General features: G+C 45.8%; 1 protein-coding gene across 7 annotated transcripts in view; it reads left to right on the top strand.

The window, feature by feature from the left end:
• DIDO1 (death inducer-obliterator 1) overlaps nt 1–25,398 on the top strand; it is a 57,624-nt gene that overhangs the window by 15,269 nt on the left and 16,957 nt on the right. For 3 of the 7 annotated variants that reach the window (XM_070486243.1, XM_070486245.1, XM_070486244.1), the window contains exons 2-10: nt 6,225–6,402; nt 6,952–7,047; nt 8,043–8,883; nt 9,648–9,969; nt 12,329–12,541; nt 13,692–13,905; nt 23,342–23,810; nt 23,944–24,103; nt 25,174–25,290. In XM_070486243.1, the coding sequence (XP_070342344.1) occupies nt 8,045–8,883; nt 9,648–9,969; nt 12,329–12,541; nt 13,692–13,905; nt 23,342–23,810; nt 23,944–24,103; nt 25,174–25,290 (2,334 nt within the window). In that variant the 5' untranslated portion in view covers nt 6,225–6,402; nt 6,952–7,047; nt 8,043–8,044. The remainder of the gene's footprint in view (nt 1–6,224; nt 6,403–6,951; nt 7,048–8,042; nt 8,884–9,647; nt 9,970–12,328; nt 12,542–13,691; nt 13,906–23,341; nt 23,811–23,943; nt 24,104–25,173; nt 25,291–25,398) is intronic. The other 4 variants (XM_070486246.1, XM_070486247.1, XM_070486248.1 and 1 more) reach the window with 2 other exon arrangements.

The following is a 25,398-nucleotide window of genomic DNA, read 5'->3' as shown; positions in this document are numbered from 1 at the left end:
GTGTTTTATGGAAACTGTTTTCCAAGACAAAGACAACTTAATGAGAAAGGTGGCATTGTTTTACATTTTTGCAAATCTCTTTAATGTCTGGCCTGACTGACAACAGCTGGATTCTCGCACCTGCTTTTGCATTCAAACTGTTGTGATATCACTGTCATTTAGCTCCCAGAAAACTCTGCCACATACTCCTGAGAGAGTGACCAGTGAAAAAGACACATAATGTCTTAGTGTTGTGCAAATAACTTGACCTTGGGGACCTCCTGAAAGAGACCGTGGACCGCACTTTGAGAACCTCTGCTCTAGATAATGATTAGAAATGCTCTTGTAGAGAAATGAGAATTTTAAAAAACAGTTGACTCCAAGTTGTAACACCTGAGAAAATGGATTACTTTTGGGAAGATAGGCAGTGTCTTTGAACTGTTGTGATTGGCTCAAATGTGTACCTTTTGGGAAAAACGTGGAATAAGGCTAGTTTGTCATCACAGGTGAGGGTGTTTCAGTGCACACCTTCTTCCTCCAAGTGGACCACCTGAAACCAGAGGCCCAGAGCGTGGCCAGGGTGCCTGCTGAGTGGGAAGGGCCCAAGACTTCTTTTGGCTTTAGGGCACGCAGCCTCTTGTTTCAGATGCCAGAAGAGGAGAGAAACGTTGAGTGGCACTTTGCGTTATCGTAGAATGTCCTTTCACTATACACAGCCTCTCACTGGGTCCTTAAAAGCAACTGTAGCCGTGGTGAAGACGGGAGAGAGTGACCTGTGTTGGGGGCTGTGGAATGATGCAGGCCCCTCATGGCATGACCCCAGGAGACCAAACTAGGATGCAGGGATCTTGCCGCAGTGCCTTGTAGGTGCCGGCACAGATGCACTTGGGGCCCAAACAGACGAATTTGGATATCAAAGCAATAGAGTGGCTGGTTGGGGTAGGCAGGAGGGGGTGGTCCTCTGGGAGATCAGCTTCTTAATTAACAGCTACAGGATCTGCAGATTCCAAGGGGAAGGAGCCCCTGAAGTGCTCAACAAGGATGACTCAGCACTTTACCTTGTACTGTCCTGGGAAGTGACAGCATCCTCTCTGTTTTTACAGGTCTCCTGTGAGTGTGCGTGAGAGCTCTCTCTCTCTCTCTGTCTTGGTTGGGGAAGGAGAGGGGAGGCTCCTGTCTGGGAACCCATCCCAGTGTTGTCCTTGGGCATTTAGCTGTAGCCAGACTTGTCCCATATGGCAGATTTTTTAATGAGGGGAACCTGTACAGTTCAGAGGAACCAGGTGGTGGCCTTGTCCTAAGAGTACCAATCCCTCAGGATGTAAGATTCAGACAGTCCCTTGCACAGTGTTTGAAACCATATTTTTTTGTTTACTGAGAGATGAGAGGGGAGCTGGCTCAGTCCCTTGGGCTGCTGTAACAAAAGACCACAGACAGGGTGCCAGCATGGTCAGATCCTGGTGAGACGTCTTCTGGGTTGTGGGGGAACAAAGAATTTCTCTGGGGTCTCTTTTTAAGGGCACTGATCCCATTCATGAGGGCTCGGACCTCATGACCTAAGCACCTCCCAAAGGCCCATCTCCTAGTACCATCACTTTGGGCACTAAGTTTCAACATGAATTTTGGGGAGACACAAACGTGCAGACCACAGCAAAAACCCATCCGCAGAAGCTGTTTAGGGGACTGTGTCCACACGATTAAATAGAGCACAGTCGAAAGCCTCGTTTCCTTCTCCTTAACCTTGATGTATTCATGGCTGCTCTGGCTCCTGGCGCTGATTGAGAGTTGCCCACCAAGGTCACAAGCCTGTGTTGGACTGAGAGAAACCAGAGTACCGATTGCACACCTGGGACAAGGGAGCTGGAGGCCTGGCTTCACACCAGAGCCTGGCCCAAGGCATCAGTCCTCAGCAAGTTTTACATTTTGTCTCTGCATATTTGCAAAGCAGAAATACCTAAGAAATTTTAAACAGGAGGGTTGTTTCTAGATTTCTCTATTTACCTCTTGAGAAACTTATGCTGTTGTGGACGCCTTCACGTCATCAGAATAATTTTAATAATGACAGTGTTATATGGTAAGCAGCAAAACTTTGAATTCACCATCTGAAGGACTTCAATGTAATTTTACGGTTGAGTCAGGTTCTGTATAGATATTGAAATAAACAAAAATTGGATTTCTTAGTTTACTTTGTGGGCCCAAACCGCTCTTCTCTCCCTGTTTAACGGGTAAGTGTGGTGTTTGCTGCTGCAGACTGTGGGCTCACTGAGGAGAGGAGAGCGGGCCCGTGGGCCATCAAGTCAACGTAGACTGAAAGCAGCCATTGCTGATCGTAGGAGAACATTGGTGTTTTCGGGATGTATTGAGTTGTCTGGAATTTCTGGGCATATTATCATTAGTGACCGTTTCATTAATAAAAACTAAATTGTGAAAGAGTCTTTAATTGAGAAATCTATCTTTCTTAGTCATGGAAAGAACTTTTAGCTGGCATCGTCTCAGTCCCTCCACAGCCACGGCAAAGATTAGTGGTGAGAGGGAAGACCCTTAATACAGAACATATAAAATGTAAACTTAGCCTAGCCTGTCAGAATTAAAAATTCTGAGTCAGCAGAGTCCAGAATAATGAGGTTGTTTTGTAGCGTTGGATATAATTTCTGACTGCTGGTGAGAATTGTTTCAGAGCGAAAGTTGGTAGTTTTGGATCCTGCTTCAGGGGGACGTGAAGTTTGGAGAAACACTGTTTGGCCGCCAGGTGGGGCACGTGCGCTGGTGCGGTATCCTGAGACGCCCCAGCTGTCTTCCACGGCGGCGTGCTGCGGAAGCAGGAGCTTCACTGTGGTTGTCGTCGTACTTTGAAGTGTCTTAGAGAAGTTAGTCTCCTAAGTTTGTAGAACGAACAGCTGTCGACGGCTCTCTGCAGTCACTGCCTTGAGCACACTCGGGAGGTTGAGCCTTCAGATTGGCAGTGGTTGTGGAGTCCTGCGTCACTAACATTTATAGTAGTTTGGGTTTTTTTTTTTAAGTAATGTATAACATTTTGGGAGGGTATTTGTGGTTTTGTGTTTAACAAATTCTCTTTTGACAGTTTAACATTTTGAAGAGTTGGAGAATCTGAAGGGAAAATTTAGTTGCTTTAGAATTTTTGTAGAACAGTTTTGTCCGGAAGGAAATTTTAGTCTCTTCTGATAGGAAAAATAGATAGGTATTATTGCTTTGCACATATCCAATGTGTTCTTAAACTAATAGAAATGGCATGTTACAGAAGTTCTCGTAGTGTGTTCCATGGACCCCTCGGGGTCCCCAAACCCCTCTTGGGGACAAAGAGGGCAGAACTCTTTCCACAGTAATAGTTGGCCCTGGTGGTGCAGAAGGAAGCAGATTAGGACAGTGGCATGAAGTGTGCGTGCGCCCCGTGCAGTCAGTGTTAGAATGTGCCGGCTTCCCTTAAGAATGTCCTTGCTGAGGCAGTAAAGATAATTGGTTTCGTTAAATCTCATCCCTCCAGCAGACCTCTTTTTAGCCTTTCCTGTGGTGAAATGGCAGGCACACATAAAACACTCCTGCTGCACCCCAGAGCTGGATGGCTGTCTCCAGGAGGAGCCCTCAGGAGTGGAGTCCAGCCCCCTTTTCATGGAGCACCATTTGTACGTGAAAGAACTGAGGGCTACAGTTTTCAGACTTGGTTTTTGGGAGGCATTTTCTCGAAGATGAATGAGCTGAGTCTTGAGGAAAGCAACTGACAGTATTTGTTGCTAATGATAAAATTTGAGCTTTCAATCAAAGAGTAGAATTTTGGAAAGCTTATATCTGCCATTGTGAGCTTAATGCCTTCCCAGTAATTAAAGATGTTTTGGGAGACGGGTGCTGACGTTACAGGCGTGTCGTCTGTACGTTAATGAAGTGTGTGGACACGTGGCTCTGCAGACGTCCGTGAACCCGGGTTTTCCAGGTGACCAGCACGTGCTGGGGTGAGAGATGCATTCACAGTGCAAGCAGGCCCGTGGATTATCATGTAAGAAAGTGTGGAAAGTTCCTTGATACGGTTCAGATTCCATGCTGCAACTAAGTTTTATGAAACTACTACTTGCCGAGGTTTGATGTGGTATCAAAGAACATCCCCAATTACCTGAAAATTTTTCTCAGTTTGAATTTTGGAAATTTTTATATATTCTACATAAACAAAAACTGTTTGAGGTCCTCGACTTTTTAGTGTAAACGGGCTCTGAGAGCTGCCTTCAAGAACTTGGGAGGGGCCGTGTGTCCTCTTCTTGATCACTTTTCAGCCATTTGGTTGTGCCCTGGGTCACCTCACAGACTCTGTTGTTAACAGAGCAGTTGTGAAATGTCGGCTTGTATTTATATTTTTAAACCTAAGATTTCATAGCATAGGAAATGGAGCAGGTTTTAGCTGAGAAAATATGTCCACTTACAGATGTAGAAAGATAATTAAATTATTTCAGTCCGCTTGCTGTTCACCTGTGGTGTTGACTCTCCCAGCTTCAGAGATGCACACCTTCTTTTCTGGGAAAAATTGTTACTAATATGACGTGATCATGGTTTTATGACCATGTTCCTCATGTGAGGTGCTGTAGTGTAGAATTTACACGCCAAACCTGGGTTGTGTTAGAAACGTAACACAATTTTTCCTTTACTTTTGCCGTGATTATAAATAGTTGGTTTTGTTTTTTCTTTTGATATACATGTTTTTGTTTCAGCTGAAATTTTATATTAGAATTTCTGTGTTGAAGATAATTATGAAAAATCAGTTTTGCAAATAGAAAGTCAAGGTAAATGAACCAAATTATCTAAAATGATCTATTCTGAATATGTACTTTATCCCATTCCACTTAGCAGAAATAACTAGATTTTCCTTTTCTGATTAATTATTTAGAGCTAAAATAAAATCCAGAAGTATGTTTATTTTCGGATTAACATAAATTCAAAAAAATTTTTTCGGGGCTGGCCCTGGCCAAGTGGTTAAGTTCGCGCACTCCGCTGCTGGCGGCCCAGTGTTTCATTGGTTCAAATCCTGGGCGCAGACATGGCACTGCTCATCAAACCATGCTGAGGCAGTGTCCCACATGCCACAACTAGAAGGACCCACAACAAAGAATATACAACTGTATACCGGGGGGCTTTGGTGAGAAAAAGGAAAAAAATAAAATCTTTAAAAAAAAAAATTTTTCATTCCTGAAAGCATCTTAATTTCTTTGCTTAATTTATAAATGCTCAGTGTTGTGGAATATAGAAGTATGGTTTATTTACCATTTCTTCTGAGAAGTAAAGTTTCTGGACTGTGAAGCCTCATTTTCAGATAGGTTTACCACATTCAAGAGATGTGATGGCCGTGATTACAGATTTGGCTAATCAGGGTGAAGTGGCCACTGTCTCTTTAAAAGGAGGTGCCTCAGAATGTTTGTCTTTGTTCTGAGGTCACTAAGGAGACCTTGGTTACAGGGAAGGCAGTTGGAGTGAGGCGAGGAAGAGGTGAGGTGCCAGATTCATGCTCAGCTCAGGGGAGTGGGATTTGGGGCTAGAATGGAAATGTGTTAAGAGATTAAAATTGAGGACTTATCTAGGAACACAGGCATGGTTAGTGAGCCTGTAAACTAGGCGTGGCTGTTTGAAAGAGGATATAGGAGGGGACGTGTTTTTTAAATACACATGGATGAACTGTACCATGTTGATATTCAGTAATCATAAACATTAGTCTTCTAAAATCTTTCTTAGGTTTTAATCTAAAGTGATGGCATAGCTACAATATTAAGGATTTTTAAGTAATTACATTCGTAATAATTTTGTTGTTCAGCCTTTTCACGTTTTGTTGGTGTTTCTTTCAAGCGTTGGGTTTTATTGAGCTGGGTCCATCTCAAAAGTAAAGGATCCTAATTGGAGAGCAGCTGATACCCGTTTGCTTTCTTTGAGACCCTCCTCCCTACTGAGGCCTCTGCAGTCTGAGCACCAGCTCCCCCTGCCGCCCCAGGGTGCCAGCCAAGGCTTGCCGCTCCCTCCCAGGCCTGTTCTCCCATTTGTTCAGTGGTCATAGTATCTTCCCTTCTTTAGAAGTCCTTAAGGAAGGGGACCGTGTTTTGTGCTTTTTTTTTTTTTTTTGACTCCCTGAATGTCTTTGTAGGTCACGTAATGTACCCTCAAATAATAGATTACTTGGGAAGTTTGGTGCCCTTTTTTTTTAAATGTAGTTTCGGTTGTACTTAAGATCTATAAACTGTTTTCTTATTTTATTTTAGGAGCCCACTCCCTGGGAACATTCTCAAGATAATCTACATTGTTATTTGTGAGCAGTGACTGACAGCAGCAGTGTTTTGAGGCCTGGCTGTTTACTTGGACCAAGTGATTGTATTGGCCAGGTTTTTGTGGTATTTAGGACATCCAGAACAAGTGGCCAGGCTTTCAGTGTTGGGGCAGGTAAAGTATCAGTGGTGTTAAACATCAACAGAATTTTAACTTAGATTTGAAATCATGTGTTATTGCTAAAGTAGCATTATATGTAAAGAAACTGATACAATATAACATTCATATTTGTTTGAAATAATCCAAACTTTAGCCCTAAGGTTTTTAGATGAACGTTTAATCATGTGTTAAGAATTTGCTTTGGAGTGTCCCTTTATTTTTACACTGGTTATATATTAGTGCATATACATTGACATTGTATATTGTCTCTTTGGTTAGAACTGTATTTTGTAGAGAAGAGTTCTTCCTGCAGAAAATCTCAGGTGACCAGAAAAGTGGTCTGGTCCTTGGTGGCACACCTGATGTCACAGCCACTCCCGCTAGGCTTCTGAGTGGCCTGTGAGCATGTGGGCCAAGTTAGAGAGTGAAGGATTCAGGATCTGCAGTGCTGGACCAGGGAAATGGGAAGTGACAACACTTAGTAGGAAGCAGAAAAAAGAATTAGGTTGTATGTGATTCCAATTTTGTGTATTTTATATTTTGAATGTTTTCATTCTATACCAGTCCTTCCCCTAGGATGGAACACGGCATAAAATCTGAGTCGTTATTAGCAGTTAAATGTGATTGAAGCCTGGACAGCTTGGAAAAAAATTTCTCAAGGTATATAGTAATTTTTTGAGGTTTTAAATAAGAGTAAAGTTTTCACAAACATGACCTTTTAATGATCTATTGGAAAGAAGTAGTACACATCAAAGCTGTTGCCTAGGTCGGTGTTTCCTGAGTGTCCCAGTTATCTGTTGCTGCATAACAACTACCCCAGAACCCAGCGGACTCCAGTAACGCCCATTTTGTATCCTTGGTTGAGGCTCAGGAAGCTGAGCAGGACTCAGCTGGGTGATCTTATCTCCACAAGGTGTCCACAGGGATCACCTGGCACTCAGCCCACAAGCAGGGCTGGATGCAGGGTCCAACATAACACCCACTCCCACGTGATCTCTCCAGCAGGGTGTTGGACTTCTTACGTGGCAGCTCAGGGCTTCACAACCCAGGAGAGAAGCAGCCAGTCCTCTTACATGCTAAGCTGGGAACTGGCACAGCATTCTGTCCACTGTGCTCTGTGTGCACAGTGATCCCGACTCACAGGGAGGCAGATGGGCCCCGTGTCTCCACTTGAGAGGGCCAGAGAGCCCACAGCCACCTCTCATCCACTACGCTAACACTGTTCCAGTCAGTCCTTGCACCACTTATATTGTTACTCATTAATGTTTTCCCCACTACCTGTTTTATGAGACAGGTACCCTGTTCCAAGCAGTTAAATGACATAATTATAGATTTGATATGCTTACTGTCTTGTTCTATTAAACATTAGACATATAACTATTAAAATCTTCAAGAATCACTTTGAATCACCTTATATATCACATTTTAGGAAACACTGGTCAAAATAACTTGCTTTACCAGACATCTTCACTTTTTGTAGGTAGAAAATTGTTCCATTTCATCCGTGTTCATGAGCGTCCGTTCCTGTGGGTGGTGCTCCCTCTCATGTGCGATTAAAGGTTGTCTGCTCTTTGAGCTCAGGGGTTTAGTGGTCATTGGCTAAGAAATGTGACCTCATTAACACTGGTTGTGGTTTGGTTGCGTTTCACCATTAGGTATGGATGAGAAAGGTGACCCGAGCAATGAGGACGCACCCAAGGCCATCAAACCCACCAGTAAAGAGTTCAGGAAAACATGGGGTTTTCGAAGGACCACCATTGCTAAGCGGGAGGGCGCTGGGGACGCAGAGCTGGACTCTCTGGAGCAGCAGCCCCGGCAGCAACAACAAAGCCTTTCCCTGCGACGCAGTGGGAGACAGCCAAAGCGGACTGAGAGAGTGGAAGAATTTCTCACAACAGTCCGACGCAGAGGAAGGAAGAATGTTCCTGTCTCCCTTGAGGACTCCAGTGAGCCAACATCTTGTCCAGTTACAGATGTGGAAACAGCCTCTGAAGGGAGCGTAGAAAGCACCTCTGAAATGAAAAGTGGGTCCAAGTCTGGCTCCAGGGGTGTTAAGGAACGACCAGCCTCCTCTGCAAAGGCCAAAGGAGGTGATGATGAGGACGACACCTCTGATAGCGACAGTGATGGATTGACTTTGAAAGAACTTCAGAATCGCCTACGAAGAAAGCGAGAACAAGAGCCTGCCAACAGGCCCCTGAAGGGTATCCAGAATCGCCTGAGGAAGAAGCGTCAGGAGGAGGATCCTGCGGAAATTGTGGACGTGGAGGCAGGCGATGCCGCGGGAAGCTCACTTTCTGGCACACAGGAGCCCGAGGCTGCCCAGGGGCCCGTGTCCCAGGGGGCGAAGGACGATAGAGAGAGTCAGTTGGAAGGGAAAGCAGCTCAGGGAATGAAAGATGAAGAACCTGGAGCCTCGGTCAGACACAAGCCCGAGTGTGAGGTTTACGACCCCAACGCCCTGTACTGCATGTGCCGTCAGCCCCACAACAACAGGTAGGTTGGGGAGAGGGGGTGTTGGCCACCCCACTTTGAGAGAGATACAAGTAATGGAAACAGCAGAGTTTTCCATTCATTTGATTTAAAGAGTTCTAAAGCTGTGCTGAATGATTAACTTTTGTTGAAAAAAATGAGTAAGTCATTGTCAAAAAAGAAACAGAAGGAGTGGGTAAGGACTGCCTGGAGCCACACACTCTCCCTTGGTGGCCTCTGTCCACAGGGCCGTTCACTGCCTTATCACACTAGCCACACGCAGCCAGTGGTGAGCATGCAAGGCTGAGCATGGGCATCAAGGTGAGCATGCAAGGCAGCTCAGACTAGGACATTGCTGCCGTCTCAGAGACGCGCTACTCTAGACTGTCCTAGCGTAATGCCCACTTGCAGCTGTGATTGGACCATAGTTTGGACATTGAGGGCATCTCAAGAGCCTCTGGCTGTGATAAGGTATCAGGTAGTGTGAGGAATCACTGTTGGCTCCGTCAGGTGGGATAAAGGCCTTGTTCCCGTTTTGTGGAGGTGAGTGCTGAAGTGTCCAGGGAGCGATGCCATGAAGCCTACAGTTCACTAAGTCTCCACTCGCCAAAAAATATGAAGCAAATCTGGTTGAGGTTAATAAAATCAAGAGAAGACCTATGAGTGTTCTTTATTCTGTTCTCTCTACTTTAATACAGCATTGAAACCAGTTTGACTTGCTAGTATGTCTAAAATTGAGTGTTATCTCTGCTTTGCATTCATAGTATACCATGATTTTGTAATTTCAGGTTTATGATTTGCTGTGACCGATGTGAAGAATGGTTTCATGGTGACTGTGTGGGCATTTCTGAGGCTCGAGGGAGGCTCTTGGAAAGGAACGGGGAAGATTACATCTGCCCAAACTGCACCATTCTGCAAGTGCAGGATGAGACCAGCACAGAAACCGCAGGTCAGCAGGACACGAGAGTTAGACCTGCAGATGCTGATGGCACAGACTTTACCAGTATAGGAACAGTAGAGCAGAAATGTAGCGAAGACCAAGGAATAAAGGGTAGAATTGAGAAAGCTGCAAACCCAAGCGGCAAGAAAAAACTCAAGATATTCCAGCCTGTAAGTACTTGTCTGCCAAGGTCGGTGGTGGAGGGTGACCTTAGAGAGCTCAGACTCCTTATCAACAGAAACGTGAAGACTAGAAGATGTTTTCTCTTGTAGAACAAGTTAGGTGTTCCCTGCAGCTGGCGTGGTGTCTGCTGTGGGGCTGAGCCCTGGTGGAAAAACAGTCCTGTGCTCTGCTTCACGGGCCCTCCTGTGTGCCACCATCGGGGAACATATCTACCTCCTGTACTATTAATGCTGACTTAACTTTTTCCTTAAATGGACTCACTTTTTGAAAATTAGTCTTTCCTTAAGTTTGTTTGGTTTTTTTTAATATTTTATTTTTCCTTTTTGTCCCCAAAGCCCCCCGGTACATAGTTGTATATTTTTAGTTGTGGCGTGTGGGATGCCGCCTCAGCATGGCTTGATGAGCGGTGCCATGTCCACACTCAGGATCCGAACTGATGAAACCCTGGGCCGCCGAAGCAGAGCGCACGAACTTAACCACTCGGCCACAGGGCCGACACCTCCTTAAGTTTTCTTATTAATGGAATCTTGATCTTGATGTACAGTTATGAACAAAGTTATTTTTGAATTACTGAAGTAAATGTGCACATATATCACCTGACACCATGTTCTGAGAACTAGTGGTCCTGTGCCTGCCTCCCTGAGACACTGAGTGGTGGTGGAACAGCCTTGGCCAGGGAACTCTGCCCCGGCGTCTGAGGCTCCTCTCACATCTGCTACACTACCCTCTGGAATAGTCCCAGACACTCACTAGTGCTTGTCCCAGCTCTTTTTTCTCTTTTCCCAGCTCTTACTCATTTCTCCTTCCCAACTGGTTTTTAGGCCCCTTCAGGGCCACAGTTCTTGGTCATGTTTTCCACGTGTCCTCAGCTTCTGTTGTTGAGGAGAACCGTCTCAGGCACTCATGATGGTCCTACCCAGACCATGTTTTCACTCTGGGCCTTCCCGAGGCCCTAGCCAGCCTTGAAGTGGGGTCCTGCCCCTATTGCCGTCAGCTGGGTTGGTGGAGAGGACAGCTTCCTGGCCAGCCCGGCTGCCTGCCCTTTAGCAGCTATTGGGCCTGCAGAAGACTGAGGTGGCTGCGTCGGAAAGCAGCTGTGCCGTAGCACCCTGCACTGTCTGCTGCAAGGGGAAAGGGCCGTGAGGGCTGGGCCGTTTAAGTACGTCTATCATGGAGGTATTAGGAGTTACTAAGCGGAAATGTGATAGTAACTGTTAATGGCCCATTTAGTCATTAAGAAAAGTTAATGGAAATGTAAATTAATGTGAAAAGTCTTAATTTCATATCTTTATTGTCAATGTTTTTGAGATTACATAAGCTTAAATTTTATTCTGAGTAAAACTTGGATTCTATGGAGGAAAAACAATTATCTTAAATATTTAATTTGAGAAATAAGATTTTGCTCAGGTACATTTGAAGGATATGTTCTTGTATATTTTGTCTTGACCACCAAAACATACTTTAGTATTTGTGAACAAGAGCAACCTAGACTTGTGGTGTATAAATGATTCCTGTTGTTGTAGGCAAATCACCATAAGCTTAGAAGCTTAAAACATCACACATTCACCAGCTCAGTTTCCATGGGTCAGAAACCTGGGCCTGGCTTAGCTGAGCCCTCTGCCCGGGCTCTTACAGACTGCACCCCAGGTGTCAGTGGGGGCTGAAGAGCTCATCAGAGGCTCAGCTGGGAAAGATCCACTTCCAAAAGCAAGCTCTCACATGGCTTGGTATATAAATATGTCCCATGCAATTTTTGTGGCATACTTATACTAAAAAGTTACTTGTTGTTTATCTGAGAGTCACATTTAATTGAGTGTCCTGGATTTTACCTGGCAGCTGTACCTCAGAGCCTGGCTGCAGTGCCCTCTCATAGCAGGGCCACTTGTTTCTTCAAAACTAGCAATGGAGTCTCCTCTCCTCTGAAATGCCTGGGCCCTCTTAAGGGTTTACACCTGATTAACTCAGACCCTTTTGATTAACTAGCAATCATCTTGTTTGGGACCTTAATTACATCTCCAAAATCCCTGCCCATTTGCCGTATAACAACCTAATTGTGGATGTGAAATCCCATCGTGTGCGCCAGGGGCAGTGTCCTCGGGTCCTCTTAGAGTTCTGCCACCACAGATGGCGTGAAGGGCAGTTAAGAATGTGTGCGCCTTACACAGGGGAAATAGATTCCTGTACTTTGAATAAACAAAGACACATTTTTATTTATACTAAGAATATTGTTAGTGTCTCTTGATTAAAAACAGTGATCTCAGTATTATAAGTAGTGATTTTTACAAAGTATTTTAACTGCTAGAATTGGTAAGTCCGTTGTTTGAAGTCACATGTTTTATTCTGCAGGTTGTAGAGGCTCCTGGTGCCTCAAAGTGTATTGGCCCTGGGTGTTCTAGCGTGGCGCAGCCTGACTCGGTTTACTGCAGCAATGACTGCATTCTAAAACATGCTGCAGCTACCATGAAATTTCTAAATTCAGGTAAAGAACAAAAACCAAAACCTAAAGAAAAGACCAAGACGAAGCCAGAAAAGCTCATTCTTCCAAAATGTAGTGTTCAGGTAAGTTGCACAAGACCAACTGTTTGAACAGTTGAAGCAAAAAGTGTGTAAATGTTACCGTCTTGGCTGATTGGTTTGTGGAGTGTGGGGACAGCAGGCACAGAAGTAACGCACAGTGTCCTCCACCTTTCCCACCAGCATTCTCGTCAGAATTACAGATGAGCATATATTCTGACGTTTTCTTTTCTCTGCCCTTTAGCTGAGGGATGAGTGACTGAATGCAGTGAAGCAGACCCAGGCGGCTCGCTGCTGCAGGGCTGCTAGCCTGCAGTCCATGCGCCTGCAGTCCTGTGAGGAGAGTTTGGTGTGGAAGTAGACTCGGGCAGGTGGGGGCCGGGAAGGGAGAGCGCTCCTAGGCAAGGCTGTGTGCTGCACTTCAAGACCTAGCTCTCAGAATTGTCTCATTTTTATACTACGTGTGATTTGGGAAGAATCCAGGTTGTTTTAGAAATCACAGGCACTGATACACTTGAAGACCCTTCATTGAGTTTTAGCTCAGGTTGATGCAGCTGCGTTCTGGTCCCTGTTAAATTCATGAGAAACAAAGCGTAACTAGTGCTATTCAGAGAGTTTTCTTAATATTTTTAAGGGCTTATTTAGCCTTCGATGGCTTAATTTTTAAGGCTGGTAATTTTGAATCATAGAACTGCCAGAGAAGCAGTTGCTGCTCTTTACCGTAAGAGCATGACAGCACTGGGAGCACCTGATGGAGAACATGGAAACGGCGTTTGTACTCCGTCTCTTCTCCAAGTGTCGCTCCTCGCGCCAAGCAGTGTTCGTAGGGCGCATTCTCGCACTGAGGCCCTTTCCACTTTGTTTTTGCCGTGTTTCACTGCCTCACTCAAGTGGTTCATTCTCTTACCCCAGCAGCCTTGTACCTCAACAGGGTTACAGGTTCCTCTGTGTCAGGGACCTTCACAGTGCTCAAGTGTTGAAGTCCTGGATATTACGTTGGAATGCTGAGGGTCTGCTGGATGTGCAGGTGTAGCCAAAGCCTGCTGCTGACCTGATGCAATGCACAAGCTCAGGGTGGTGAGGGGGCTTGAAATGACCTCAAGAATAGAGCGTATGGTGACCTCCATTGCAAAGTGAAATGAGCGAAGGTTAATTTCTGACCTCCTTAATGATTGGGGTTTTACTGATTATCCAGGCAGGCGTTAAAATCTCTTCTGTGCACAAGAGACCAGCTCCAGACAAGAAAGAAAACGCCGTGAAGAAGGCGATGGTGGCCCCTTCTAGGAGTGAGGTCCTTATTAAGGAAACAACTTGTGAAAGCAGCACGCCGTCCTGGGCAAGCGACCACAATTACAATGCAGTGAAGCCAGAACAGACTGCTGCCCCCTGGCCATCACTGTTGTATAAATGTATGTATCACCTAGGGGGTGGCCTCTGGACCCTCCCCAGTCTTTCTGGATGGCCGTCCACTTGGGCCGTCCAGACCTAGGAGTTTAGCCGTGTGCAGTGCTGCACCTCCAAAGATCGAAGCAAATGCCTGAGTCCAAGATGCCTCTCGAGCCCCTGTACCCATCCTTAGTCTGTTGAGACTTCCTGTCAGTGTTTTCCAAAAAGCTGTACAAACCTCATTGCTGAATGTGTCACCTGACGATTGATGTCTTTAATCTCTGTTCTCATTGTCAGGCTCTGGTAAGTGTTTGTGTTCTCTCCAACAAGATCTGACTGAGTAGACACTCTGCCCAGCACTCAGGATGCCATGTCCCAGCCTCACTCGCAGTTTTCTGCAGCCCCACTCGCTTCAGGGCTTTTCCACATTATCACTTCCAGCACACGCAGTCATCACTTCTTCTGTATGTTGTGGAAGTCTGTTTCTGCAAACTTGTGTTGCATCTAATACTCTCCTTAAGTAGGATTTTCAGGAGTTAAATTATTTTTGACCAGACAGGAATTTTTTTTCATGTCCAATTCACATACTACACACCTACACAAACACATTGGTGTTTTGAAGGCCATTTCCTGCTGCCACCTCTGTTCCAAGGTAAGTGAGTGTGATGTGTATACACTTTGAGCAGTGCCCTCACTGGAGGGACATGGCCAAGGGTAACTGGCATCCCTCTTGGGGCTCTTGGCTCACACCGTGCCCCACAGTGCTAGTGAATGAAATCAAGACGTTTCAAACAGATCTTTGAAATCCCAGGTTAGATCATGCAGCTTGAGTCTCTTCTGTTTATTCTAATTTCTCACTCTAACTCCCCAGAATTAAATTTTGGAAATTTCAATTGATCCACAGGGCACTTCTTCTTCTATTATTATTTTTTATTCAGCATTTATTTATACTGTCTTTTATACTGTTTTGTGCCTTTTTCAAAAGCACCGAAAGGTTGACCGGTCCTCACTCCCCGGATTACAGAGCTGTGCTGTGTTCTCCCTTCAGTCGCCTTCTGACCGGTCACCCAAGGGAGGGGGCTTGTGTAGGTGGGTTCTGGATCGAGTGTGGTTGGAAAAACGGGTAACTGAATACTCATTTTGGGAACGTAAACAGCCCAAGACCTAAGAAATGGAGTTGCAAGTAAATTGCAAAGCAATACTGGATTTTTTTATTTTTTAATTTTAGGAATGAGTTGTTAAATACAGAATTAAATGGTGTATTAAAATGAGTCTCGATACACCTTAGATGGTTTGAGCTAAGAATTTCATGCTAACAACGTGTCTCAAATTTTCAGGAAATTACAGCACCTCTACAAAGTAGCACTTTTATAGAGGTCATGAACATCTCTAAAATAAGCCTCATCCACGTGTGAACAGGTGGGGAGGAGTCGCATTGGAATACTTAGAGCTAAAGTGCTCTTACAGGCACATAACAGAAAAAGAAGGAAGGCCGGGGTATAACCACAAAACCCCTGGGTGATGGATTTCAGTCCAGTAATTTCCATCTCTATTAACCGGAACTGGAAAGCTGCCCTGAGACCCTGAGTGTGGAGCTGTGGGCGCATAAGGGGTGGAAGGTTGGTGGGAAGATGGGAAGAATGGCGCTCATCCTTGATTCTTAGTCCTCCTCACCCCAGTTTTGAGGGAGGAGAGGGAACTGCGGGGAGAGATCCTGAGAAGGCCCGTGTCTGCTCACAGGTTGGGGCTTCTCCTCTCCACCGCTTCCCTCTTTCTGCGCCTCAGCTCCTTGCTGAAGCTTGACGTGCTTCCGTGGGCAGAAGGTCGGAGCGGACTCATGACTGAGGACTCTTCCCAGCACGTTTGCATCTCAAAATCAAAACTGATGGGTGCCCCAGATTTGTAGCGTGTTTAAGGGACGTATTTTTGAGTGAGTTGCTTCTGATCATTTTTTGTTATCCAGAATGTCATCTTTCCAGAAGATGATTGGGAGAAGGGTAAAAGGCCATTGGTAGAATATCCGCTTTTGCCTTGGGGGTGGCAGCGTCTCCCCGCCTCTCCCACACCATCGCCTCAGGTGTGGGAACAGAGCACCACATCCACTCACCAGAGCTCCGCGTCCCCACGAGGACCCCCACCTGCTTCCCTGGCTGGCTGCCAGCATGCTTTTCCGCGTGGAGGGCGATGAGATTCAGGATGCAGCTGATGCTGGCACAGTTCTTAGGAGAAGGCGTTTTCCACGTTAACCTGGGTGTGTATCCAGTCTGGGCCTATCCCTTCAGCTCCTTGTGCCCCTTGTTTAAAGAGCCGACACGCTGCTCCTGGAGGCGCTCTTCCCTCTCCTTCCCAGGCCACTGGTGCTGACCTGGGGTAACGGGTAGAGGGACAACTTTTCAGTGAATGTCAGTGGTGGGGAGCTCCTGTTAAATGTTGGGCAAGACTTTGCTGGGTATGGAAGCTCCTCCCTGCTTCTCCCCATGAAAGTATGAGTAGATCTTTCTTGTTCTCAGGCTGATGCAAATAACATACAGTTGTTCCTCTGATTTGTTTTTAAAATTGTTTTTGAGGATATCTGTACAATTTTTTTAACTTATGGAAACAATTGCCATTTTATTTCTCTCCCAAAATCATGATATTTCTCTGTTTTTGTAGCCTGATTCTTATTTTTCTCTTCATTTCCACTGTTGGTTCACCTCTCATTATTGTCAAGGCATGAAGAAGGGTAAAAACTTTGTTCTAAAACATCCTGGTTTATTAGACAGAATTTAGAAGTCGAATTCTGGTATCCGTATTGATAGGCCCAGTTTCCTAGTATTGTGGACTCCCTAAATGGCTTGTTAGGTGATTTGAAACACTGGGGATTTGAACGAATTTTGACTAGAAAATGAGATTTCTCTAGTTTTCATCTAGCCATGAAAATTCAAATGGAAAACTCTGACAGAACCCATAATCCCAAGTCCAGGTGATTTTTTAAGCATCTTACTCAGGTACAAAATTTGCCCTGTAGTTCATGTGCATGCCTCGCAGATAGTCCACGTGCTGTGGTGAAATGGATCAAAGAGAAGACAGATTCTCACAAGGATAACTGATGGTGTGGGCTCCCAAAGCACATTTCACAAATGATAAGAGGAAACAAGTTTCCCATAATAAAATTAAATATGTGGGGGATGCTAGAACCCAAGAATATTTGGGAGAAATTTAAAGCCTTGGAGGGCGAGTCATGTTTTTATCAGTTTCATGAGCCATTTTTATCTGTCTCTTCCAGAATTGTCATGGCAATAAAATGTGGTTGGGGACAAACCAGACTGTACATCCAAACCAGTTTTCTTCCCCCAGTTAGTGGAACAACCAAAACTTGTCCTGAAAAGGGATTTGGCTTGATAACTACTTTTAATGTTGTCCGTACAGCTGGAGTTTCCTGGGTTGGCAGTGGCAGTCTTTGGGTATTCTTAAGTCTTTTACTTTTTACAAGCTTGAAAAAAAGCCAGCAGTTCAGAAAACTAGGTCAGGGAAAGGTTTCCACGCGTACATAAACTTTAACATTGGAGACGAAACCCCTCAGCAGTGCTCTGGGCTGCCCCTTAGTTCTTGTGCTTCAGCCCCCCGGGAGGAAGGGTGGGCTGGAAGTTTCTAGTAGGATGTCCCCCTTACTTCATCTGCTCTTCGGTGACCTTCACATGACCTTTTGGAGCTGTGGAACTACTCGATAATGTTTAATGACTAGTACTATAGGGAAGTCTCTGGTGGCATTATTGGTGTCAAAGATCCCAAGGTCCCCTCTGAAGAGGCTGCTGTAATTCTCCAATACCAGTACACAAGTTTCAGGTATATTTGTATAAAGTTGTAAAATACTTAATATTCTTGATTTTTTGTGTGTTACACATCACCATGCACACAGTTACATTCTTCTGAAAATTAAAGAAGTAAACTTAGAAGACTGTTGAGAAGTTTTGCCACTTTCATTTATTTAAATGAAAGTTTGGGCAGCTTTCGTTCCTGGGAGCCTGGAGGAGTTCAGCGAGAAGGACACAAAGGTAACCGTGCTGCACAGCCCGGCCGTGTGGGCACAGTGCCCAGCCCAGGGCTCCTGCTGACAGCGACCCTTTGGGACTAGGGGCTCACGGGGGAGGGTAGAGGGACTCTTAACGTGCCCCTAGCGTGTTGGCTGGAGTAAGCAGTCGGGGCACCAACAAATGATGTTGTAACCTTATTAAAGGGATGGGTGGGCCTGCAAACTGGTTTCGAGGTCTTGGGAAAGCAGCAGCTGCCCTCCCAGGTGGATCCAGTCTGGCAGCCAGGCTCGCGCACTGCACAGCTGACCGCTCGCCAGGGTTCCAGCCGGGCTCAGGGAGGGTAAAGTGCCCGTCTCCCCACAAGGCCTTGCTCACAGTTCCCTCTCATGGTTCATGTTGAAGGACAGTTTGAGCAGTGCTATTACATATTACCAATCCAATGTGAATCAGGCCTTGGGTTAACTTTCAAAATACTGCGTGTGATACTGTTAAAAGGAGGAAGGGCAACGGCCTCCAGATGTATCCTTGTTTCTGCCAATTTCTCACAGCGAGCTACATGCACCTCTCCGTTAGGTCACTCAAACTGGACATGAGTGAGAACAAAGTCTTCCTGGAAAAGCTTGACGTAGCCAAACTGTGACAGTTTGGTTATGGATGCATCTAAGGACATCCTAATGTCCTAGAGCATCAGGGAAGTAGCTTATGCTTACTTGAGGTTATTTGGGAATTATCCATGTTTTCTGATGTAAAAGCAAATCAGTTCTTTATTGTACTTCTAGAGGAACAACTCAGAATATTTAAGAAAAGGCACAAAAGCAAAATGGTTTTCTCTGCTACTGTTAACTTGATTTTTCACACAGTTAAGAAAGTTGAGGTGGGAAGCCTCATTGTACACATGTCATGCGGAGTTGAAAATAGAGCTTCTGTCACTTCCACAGCTCCTCTACAGTGTCTTCCCTGCCCTCATTTTCAGTTCCTGTTACAGACGGTCCCTACAGCGATAGCTGCCTTCGCCTTCCTGCGGAGCATATTTGGGAGCCAGTGGGAGTGGGTGGTGCTTGGAGGTCACCGATGGTGTGAAGCAGGATGCTGGGTCCTGAGTCAGTGGGTAGTTCCAGGGAGGGGACACCTGTGCAAAGGCCTGCGGTCACTCTGGCCTGGGACCTGCAGGATACTTCCCTGCGCCATGTGGTGCACCTGCGGAAGAGGCCACTGTTTCTGACCCACTCATTGTCATGCCAGAAGCTCACTTTTTGATTTCCTTGGCTTTTACAGCCAGTCATTCTTAAGCAGTGGGCCCACCCCAGCCATCAGTATGACTGGAAGTCTTTTGTCTGGGGATGTTTAGGGTAAACTGGCACATAGTTTGGGCAAGACAAAAGGTATAAAGCAATTTGCAATTCCTCTGGTTTCTCACCAGTCACTGTACCTGTGAGGGGCCGTCACTAGATGTGGTATCTGGGACAGCCTGGGATGGTTCAGGCTTGATAAAGCGCCCCGTGTCTACACCCTGTCCGGCTGTAACTTCATTTGGGCAGCTGTGCAGCTTCTATCCAGATGAACACAGCACCACAATTCCTCTGGTGGAGACTTGTTTCCTCCCAGTTCTCCATGGAGGCCCTCCAGTGCCACCCAGTGGCCAGCGATGCTGTAACACCACAGCCCACATTGCAGTGTGACGAGGCACCCAGTCTTACGCTTGGGAAATTAGCCAATTAGAATGGCACTGATCCCTGTGCACGCTGGCCTGCTTAGTTCTCTGCCAGCCTTTACCCCAAACAACTCATTTCCATTACAGACAAATGGCCAGACTCTCAGAAACAACTATCTAGGACACTGGGCTGGCCCACTGGAGCAGCTCCTCCTGGAGATAGTTTCTCCCTAAGTCATCACCTGGCCTGGAAATGAGGCAGCGCTCCTCTCCGACAAGCAGGCCCCCAGGATGTGGAAGCTCAAGAAAGCTTTGCTGCCAGAATGGCACAGACTTGGCACACGTTCCCGGTGGGCCGGCTCCATCCAGGACGTAGGCAGATATGGGTGGGGTTTGGGCATTGTGCCTGTGTCCACACTGCAGTTAACTCTGCTTGGTGCTGCCAGCACAGTGCTGTTGCTGACCAGCAGAGGATCTGTAGCAGTGGAGGGAATCAGCTGTCTCCTGAAGCCACCCTGGAGTGCAAGCGTGCTTCTGCTTTTGAGGACGTTTTTTTCTGGTTGGTTACAAAGTTAGTCCTTGCCCTTCTGTAAATTTATACACAATATGATACAGTTAGAAATGAATTTAAATGAAGGATTTGCAAATTTGATTATGGTCTGCTCAAAAATGATAGTTTCTTTTACTGTCAGAGCGTTCCAGCACTGTATGGCCATCACTGTCATTCCAGCCAACCCAAGTCCAGCTTACAGTGGAACCAACTGGATCAGCATCTGTAACAGTTGCTGGATAGAACTTTTTACATGTTGTAAATATTTACCTTCAAAGTAGAAGAGGGCCATAGCCAAGTTGCTGTTTGAGAACATTTCACCAATAATTTGCTTAATTATACCTATTTATATAGTCTGATTTACCCATTTATAAATATATACCTGTTTCTATATGAGGCATAGGTAAGGGATAGCAGAAGTTGACTTTAAAAAAGCAGAAGCAATTGATTTTATAAAACAGCATAATGGTTAAGGAAAGCCATGCCGTGTTTGTTAATAGATTACATTCATTTACTCTTACCACTCTTGGATAATAGGTCATTTTAATCATGTGTATTAGGAATGTCCTAAAAATAATCTCTTGACTGGGTTTTCCCTGAATGAGTGAGAAAACACCCCTTAGAACAGTAGAAGTACTCATCTTAGGTTCTGATTGGGGACCTGGAGTGAGCAAACGTTTTTGAAGTTAATACGAATTTGTCACCTAACAGCGTAAATGTCAAAAGGTGAGATTTGTCTCAGGCTCTGTCACGCAAGTATCCTGTATGTTACAGTCCGGCATCTTAGGAGGTCTCTGGAAGCACTTTAAGTCAGCTTCTTAGAGTTACTTAAAAGTGTGCTACTAGGGTACTCAGCAAAGCTTGTATATTTGTGAAAGGCCGCGGCTGAACTGGCTTTAGGTCTCGATTTTAATTCTGACCAGTTCATTCCTTCCTGACTGCTGATGGCTGGCTTCCCTGCGGACTCCTGGTGTCGGCTAGCGCTGGATTCTTGCTGTGCTACATCTTTGTTTCTTCCTCTCCCTCACTCCCGCCCCCTCCCCTAAGAAAAGGGCTTCCATCCATTTTATTTAACCTGAACTTGAGCAGTCCCACAGCTTCGATGCTGCGGACCTTGTTACCCAAATCTGAGTTGGCAAAAATAAATTTCCAAATGTCTAACTCCTTAAGGTTGTAAACTTGATCTGATGAAATAATACAGGTAGAAGTGTAGTTTTTATCTTTGTTCCTATTGTGTCCCTATTTTTTATCTTGTTAGACGTTGTCATTACTTTATAGTGTGCTTTGTTTAGAAACCCAACTCCTAAAGGAATGAAGCCTTCAGAAGTGTGACTGTTGGAGACAGTGGACATGAGTAATGACAAGCAGGGCAGGCGTAGAGTACAAGCCGGCTGCTCACTGGGAGAGCACAGTGGTCTTTGGGAAGCGTGGAAATGTGGGGGAGCACTGGTGTCCGAGGGACAGGCCACCTTGGGCAGGGGTGGGCAGGGACATGAGGTTAGGAGGCTTTGTGAGATGAAAATATGAGGTTTAATGTCAGAGTTGATGCTTGATAATAACAAAGCACTTCTAACACTGTCATAAGTTTTGGATCCATGTAATGAAACTTCATAAAATTAGGTAATTTCAATTATACTATAAAGTGGAAAAAACTTGAGGTCCCCAGCCGTTTAGCGCCCGTTGCTGAACTGGCCTCGCTGGCTGCTGAAAGAGGGAGTTCCTTGAGGGTGACTGCTCTGACCCTCTGCCAAGATGGCCAAGGCTGGTGGTATTGGCTGAGCTGGGGCCCCTGGTGCTGTGAATGCCTCCGGAGGGCTGTTTGTTGGGGCAGGCGTTATTTGTAGGTGGAGTCTCACCTCTTTTCCCAGATTTTTCAGACCTTCTCCCTGGTCATTGGGGACAGTTAAAAGGAGCACTGGTAGCTGACTGATGATTGATCAATTGGTTGGTTTTAATCCCTGGGTAAAATTGAAAGACTGCTGGAGTATCTGTTAAGTCCCCAACTTCAGTGTTTGGGAGTTTTGATGCTCCCTGCTGCGTGGGTAGTTTGAGAAAAGCCTGCACCTAGGGAGGTGATTTCTCTGTCTGTCCCTTGTATGACTTGACTGCCTGCCCTAGGTGGCACTCCACATAGTGTCCTCGCTCACTCACTGGGCTACCCTTTCCCAGCCATTTTACTTCTCTGGGTTCCTGCCATTCTGTGTGGCATGCCAGAGTGAGGACCATCTGTAAAGGTGCCACTTGCACTTGAGCACAGCTCCCCAGCGTGGCTCTGGTTGGCCACGTGTCACAGAGAGCAAGGGGCCGCGGTGCTGGTTTAGGATTGTCGTCCTTGTGCCGAAGACCTTTGTTCCGACGGTCTGTGACAGGGTTGAACATAATCAGCCCTCTAGCCTGCTGTCTCTCTCTGTAAAGAAAGTACTAGCATCGTATAACGATTTTTGTATGAGTTGAGAGGTTTTGATATTGTTCTTGTTTTAGCTTTTGATTACAATCCTTGTTTGGATTACAAGCACTAACGTATCATCTTACCCATAATTTATTCTATCTAGAGGGTTGTAAGTGGGAACATTTATATAACAGCATATTGTATTCTTGTTATCTCTCAGTATAAAAGTGATTGAACTTCCCCATGTTGCAAATTTCTCTCAGCTTTCTGTCTTTTATTAATGTCGTCATGATCAATTGACTTTTGTCCAAGAGAATGGTGAGCACCTTTGAGTGCCCTCCCTCCCCCCAAGAATGGACTTGGTAGTCCTTCCAAGGCCCTGGGGGGAGGGAGAGGATATGCATTTAAAGAGAATTTGTTTGATCCATCTTGAAAAGATTTTTTTTAACTCATGTTTACAAACACATTGCACTTGAATTCTTAATGAAAGGGCTCTTCCAAACACCTTTTTTCTGATGATTTGAAATTTGCCTTCAGTTTTCAAGCTTAGCTAATGATTTAAATCAAGCCTTTGATACCTAAAGTTTGTTGGTTGAAGTAAAAGGCTTAATCTAATAAAATAATAAAGCATTTCTTTCTGAAATAAAGTATCGTCACTATCATAAATATTGCTATCAGCCTTTATTCACATTCCATTTCTGAATTTAATAATTACTTTAAAAATCCTTTTCTCCAAATCTCATCCAGTAATGCTGTAAGCTTTTGCTAGTTTAAGGGGTGCGTGCTTTTCAAGGCAGCGGCAAAGCACACCTGTGTGTCCTCCCGCCTCACTAAGCCTGCTGCGTGTCTTTTGCAGCCATGAAGGAGGACAGACGCTTGGAGGAGCACACAGCCATGGCGGCTGCAGCACCCAAGAAAACGGCTCCTCCAGGGTCTTCGGTGGGCAGCCGACAGCCTTCGTCCAGGAATCTAGTACCAAAGAAGCCACCTCATTTTGCAAACATGGTGGCAGCCAAATCAGCTATCAAAAAGTCGCCCTCAGGCTTCAAGGGTACCATACCCAAGAGGCCGTGGCTCCCGGCCGCCAGCGGTGTTTCCGCTGCCAAGCAGGCAGGGCTGGCGCCTGTCACTACCACAGCAGCTTCTAAAAAGTTGCCGGGCTCTGCTGCTTTGGTGGGAGCCATCAGGAAGCCGGTGGCAAGCTCTGCTCCCTTGGCCTCTACAGCCCCAGGACGCCTGGGGACCTCAAGCCCTGCCCCATCACAGCCAAATTCGCAAATTCGGCAAAATATAAGACGCTCCCTGAAGGAGATTTTGTGGAAAAGGTGAGCTGTTTACTTGATTTGCTTATTAAAGTTTTCCACTTAAAGTGTGGTCATCCTGGACTGCCCCACCATGTAAGTGGTGTGATGTGTGCAGGTGCAGTGGTTTACCAAGTTCTGTTTGGATTCCGTATAGAGTCAGTGACAGTGACGACTTAATCATGACAGAAAACGAGGTCGGCAAGATCGCCCTCCACATCGAGAAGGAGATGTTCAACTTGTTCCGAGTTACAGACAATCGCTACAAGAGTAAATATCGCAGCATCATGTTCAACCTCAAGGATCCCAAAAACCAGGTGTGTGTCGATTGCTCAGAGGTACGACATTCCTGTCACGGAGGTGAACTTGCAGCTAGTTTCTTTTAGCTGAGCTTCACAATAATGGACCAAATACAGCATTTTGAACATTTATATCCTAGTGAAAGCTAACGGGTATTTTTGTCCTCTGCGACACTTGCTGCGGGCCCCATGTTCTTGGTGTGGAGAGTCTTTATCCTTCCCTTCCTTCTCTTAACTGGCATCCTGGGGGTCTCTGGCTCCTTGAAGTCCACTTTTATTTCACCAGATTAGTCTCTTCTAAGCATGGCTGTAAAATTACATTGCTCTCATTTCATGGGCTCCAGAATAAAGTTCAAATTCTTAATCCTAGGAAATGGGTATCTCCATATTTGGGCTTCAGACAACCTTTCCTGCCTTATCATCATTCCGCATCAGCTGAGCAAGCCTGCTACCTTGGGTTTCCTTAGGTTGATGATAAGTAATAGCAATCCCTGCCGGGCTCACCGCTTGGACAGGTGCTGTTCACACCTGGTGTGTGGGACACTTAGTCCTCACAGCAGCTGTGTGTGGGATCCAGCGGGAGTTAAGGCTGGAAAAGGGGTTAGTTGCTTTCCTAGTGTGGCTTCTGCACAGTGGGGTCACCATCTTCTGGCATCTTCTCCATCAGCCTCTTAAATTCTTACCTCTGTTAAGAAACAGGGTCAAGTACTCTGACTGTCCACCTCGCCATGTTGACCCCCTGGCACTTCCTAGCTTTATACCTAACACTGCCTTTTTGGGTTGATTCTGTTTTCTCTGAGGAGGGCTTCCTCGCAGGCGGTGCAGGGTAGGCCTTGAGGTCAGCTCTCCAAACTTAGTGCCCATGCTTTTTGGGCTCATTTGCTCTTCAGTGGGGGCCCCCAGGCTGTACTCCGGGCTGCTGGGGAGCTGGATGAGGTCAGGCCCTGCTCCACCCGATCTGAAGCTTCAGGCCTTTGTCCTGCCGTCACAGGCCTCTGGGCAGGGACTTCTCATGCTCTCTTTTTTCCATGTCCTCTCTAGTGTCTTACAAACAGGCACATGAATGAATGAAACATGTTTGTTTATAGGGACTCTTCCATCGTGTTCTACGTGAAGAAATCTCTTTGGCAAAACTTGTGAGAATGAAGCCAGAAGAACTTGTATCTAAAGAGCTTTCCGTGTGGAAAGAGAGGCCGACAAAACCTGTGAGTGCAGAGGGAGGTGGCTGCTTGGCTCTCCAGAAGTGAGTTAGCAGACTGCTGGCCTGAGTGAGTCGCAGAGAAGAAGGCTTAAGGCTTGTGTTTGTCTTTTCC

This window comes from Equus asinus, chromosome 15 (genome assembly GCF_041296235.1).
Source record: "Equus asinus isolate D_3611 breed Donkey chromosome 15, EquAss-T2T_v2, whole genome shotgun sequence".
Taxonomy (NCBI): Eukaryota; Metazoa; Chordata; class Mammalia; order Perissodactyla; family Equidae; genus Equus; species Equus asinus.
The sequence above is the reverse complement of the archived record's forward strand: the minus strand, read 5'-3'. Positions and strand labels throughout refer to the sequence as shown.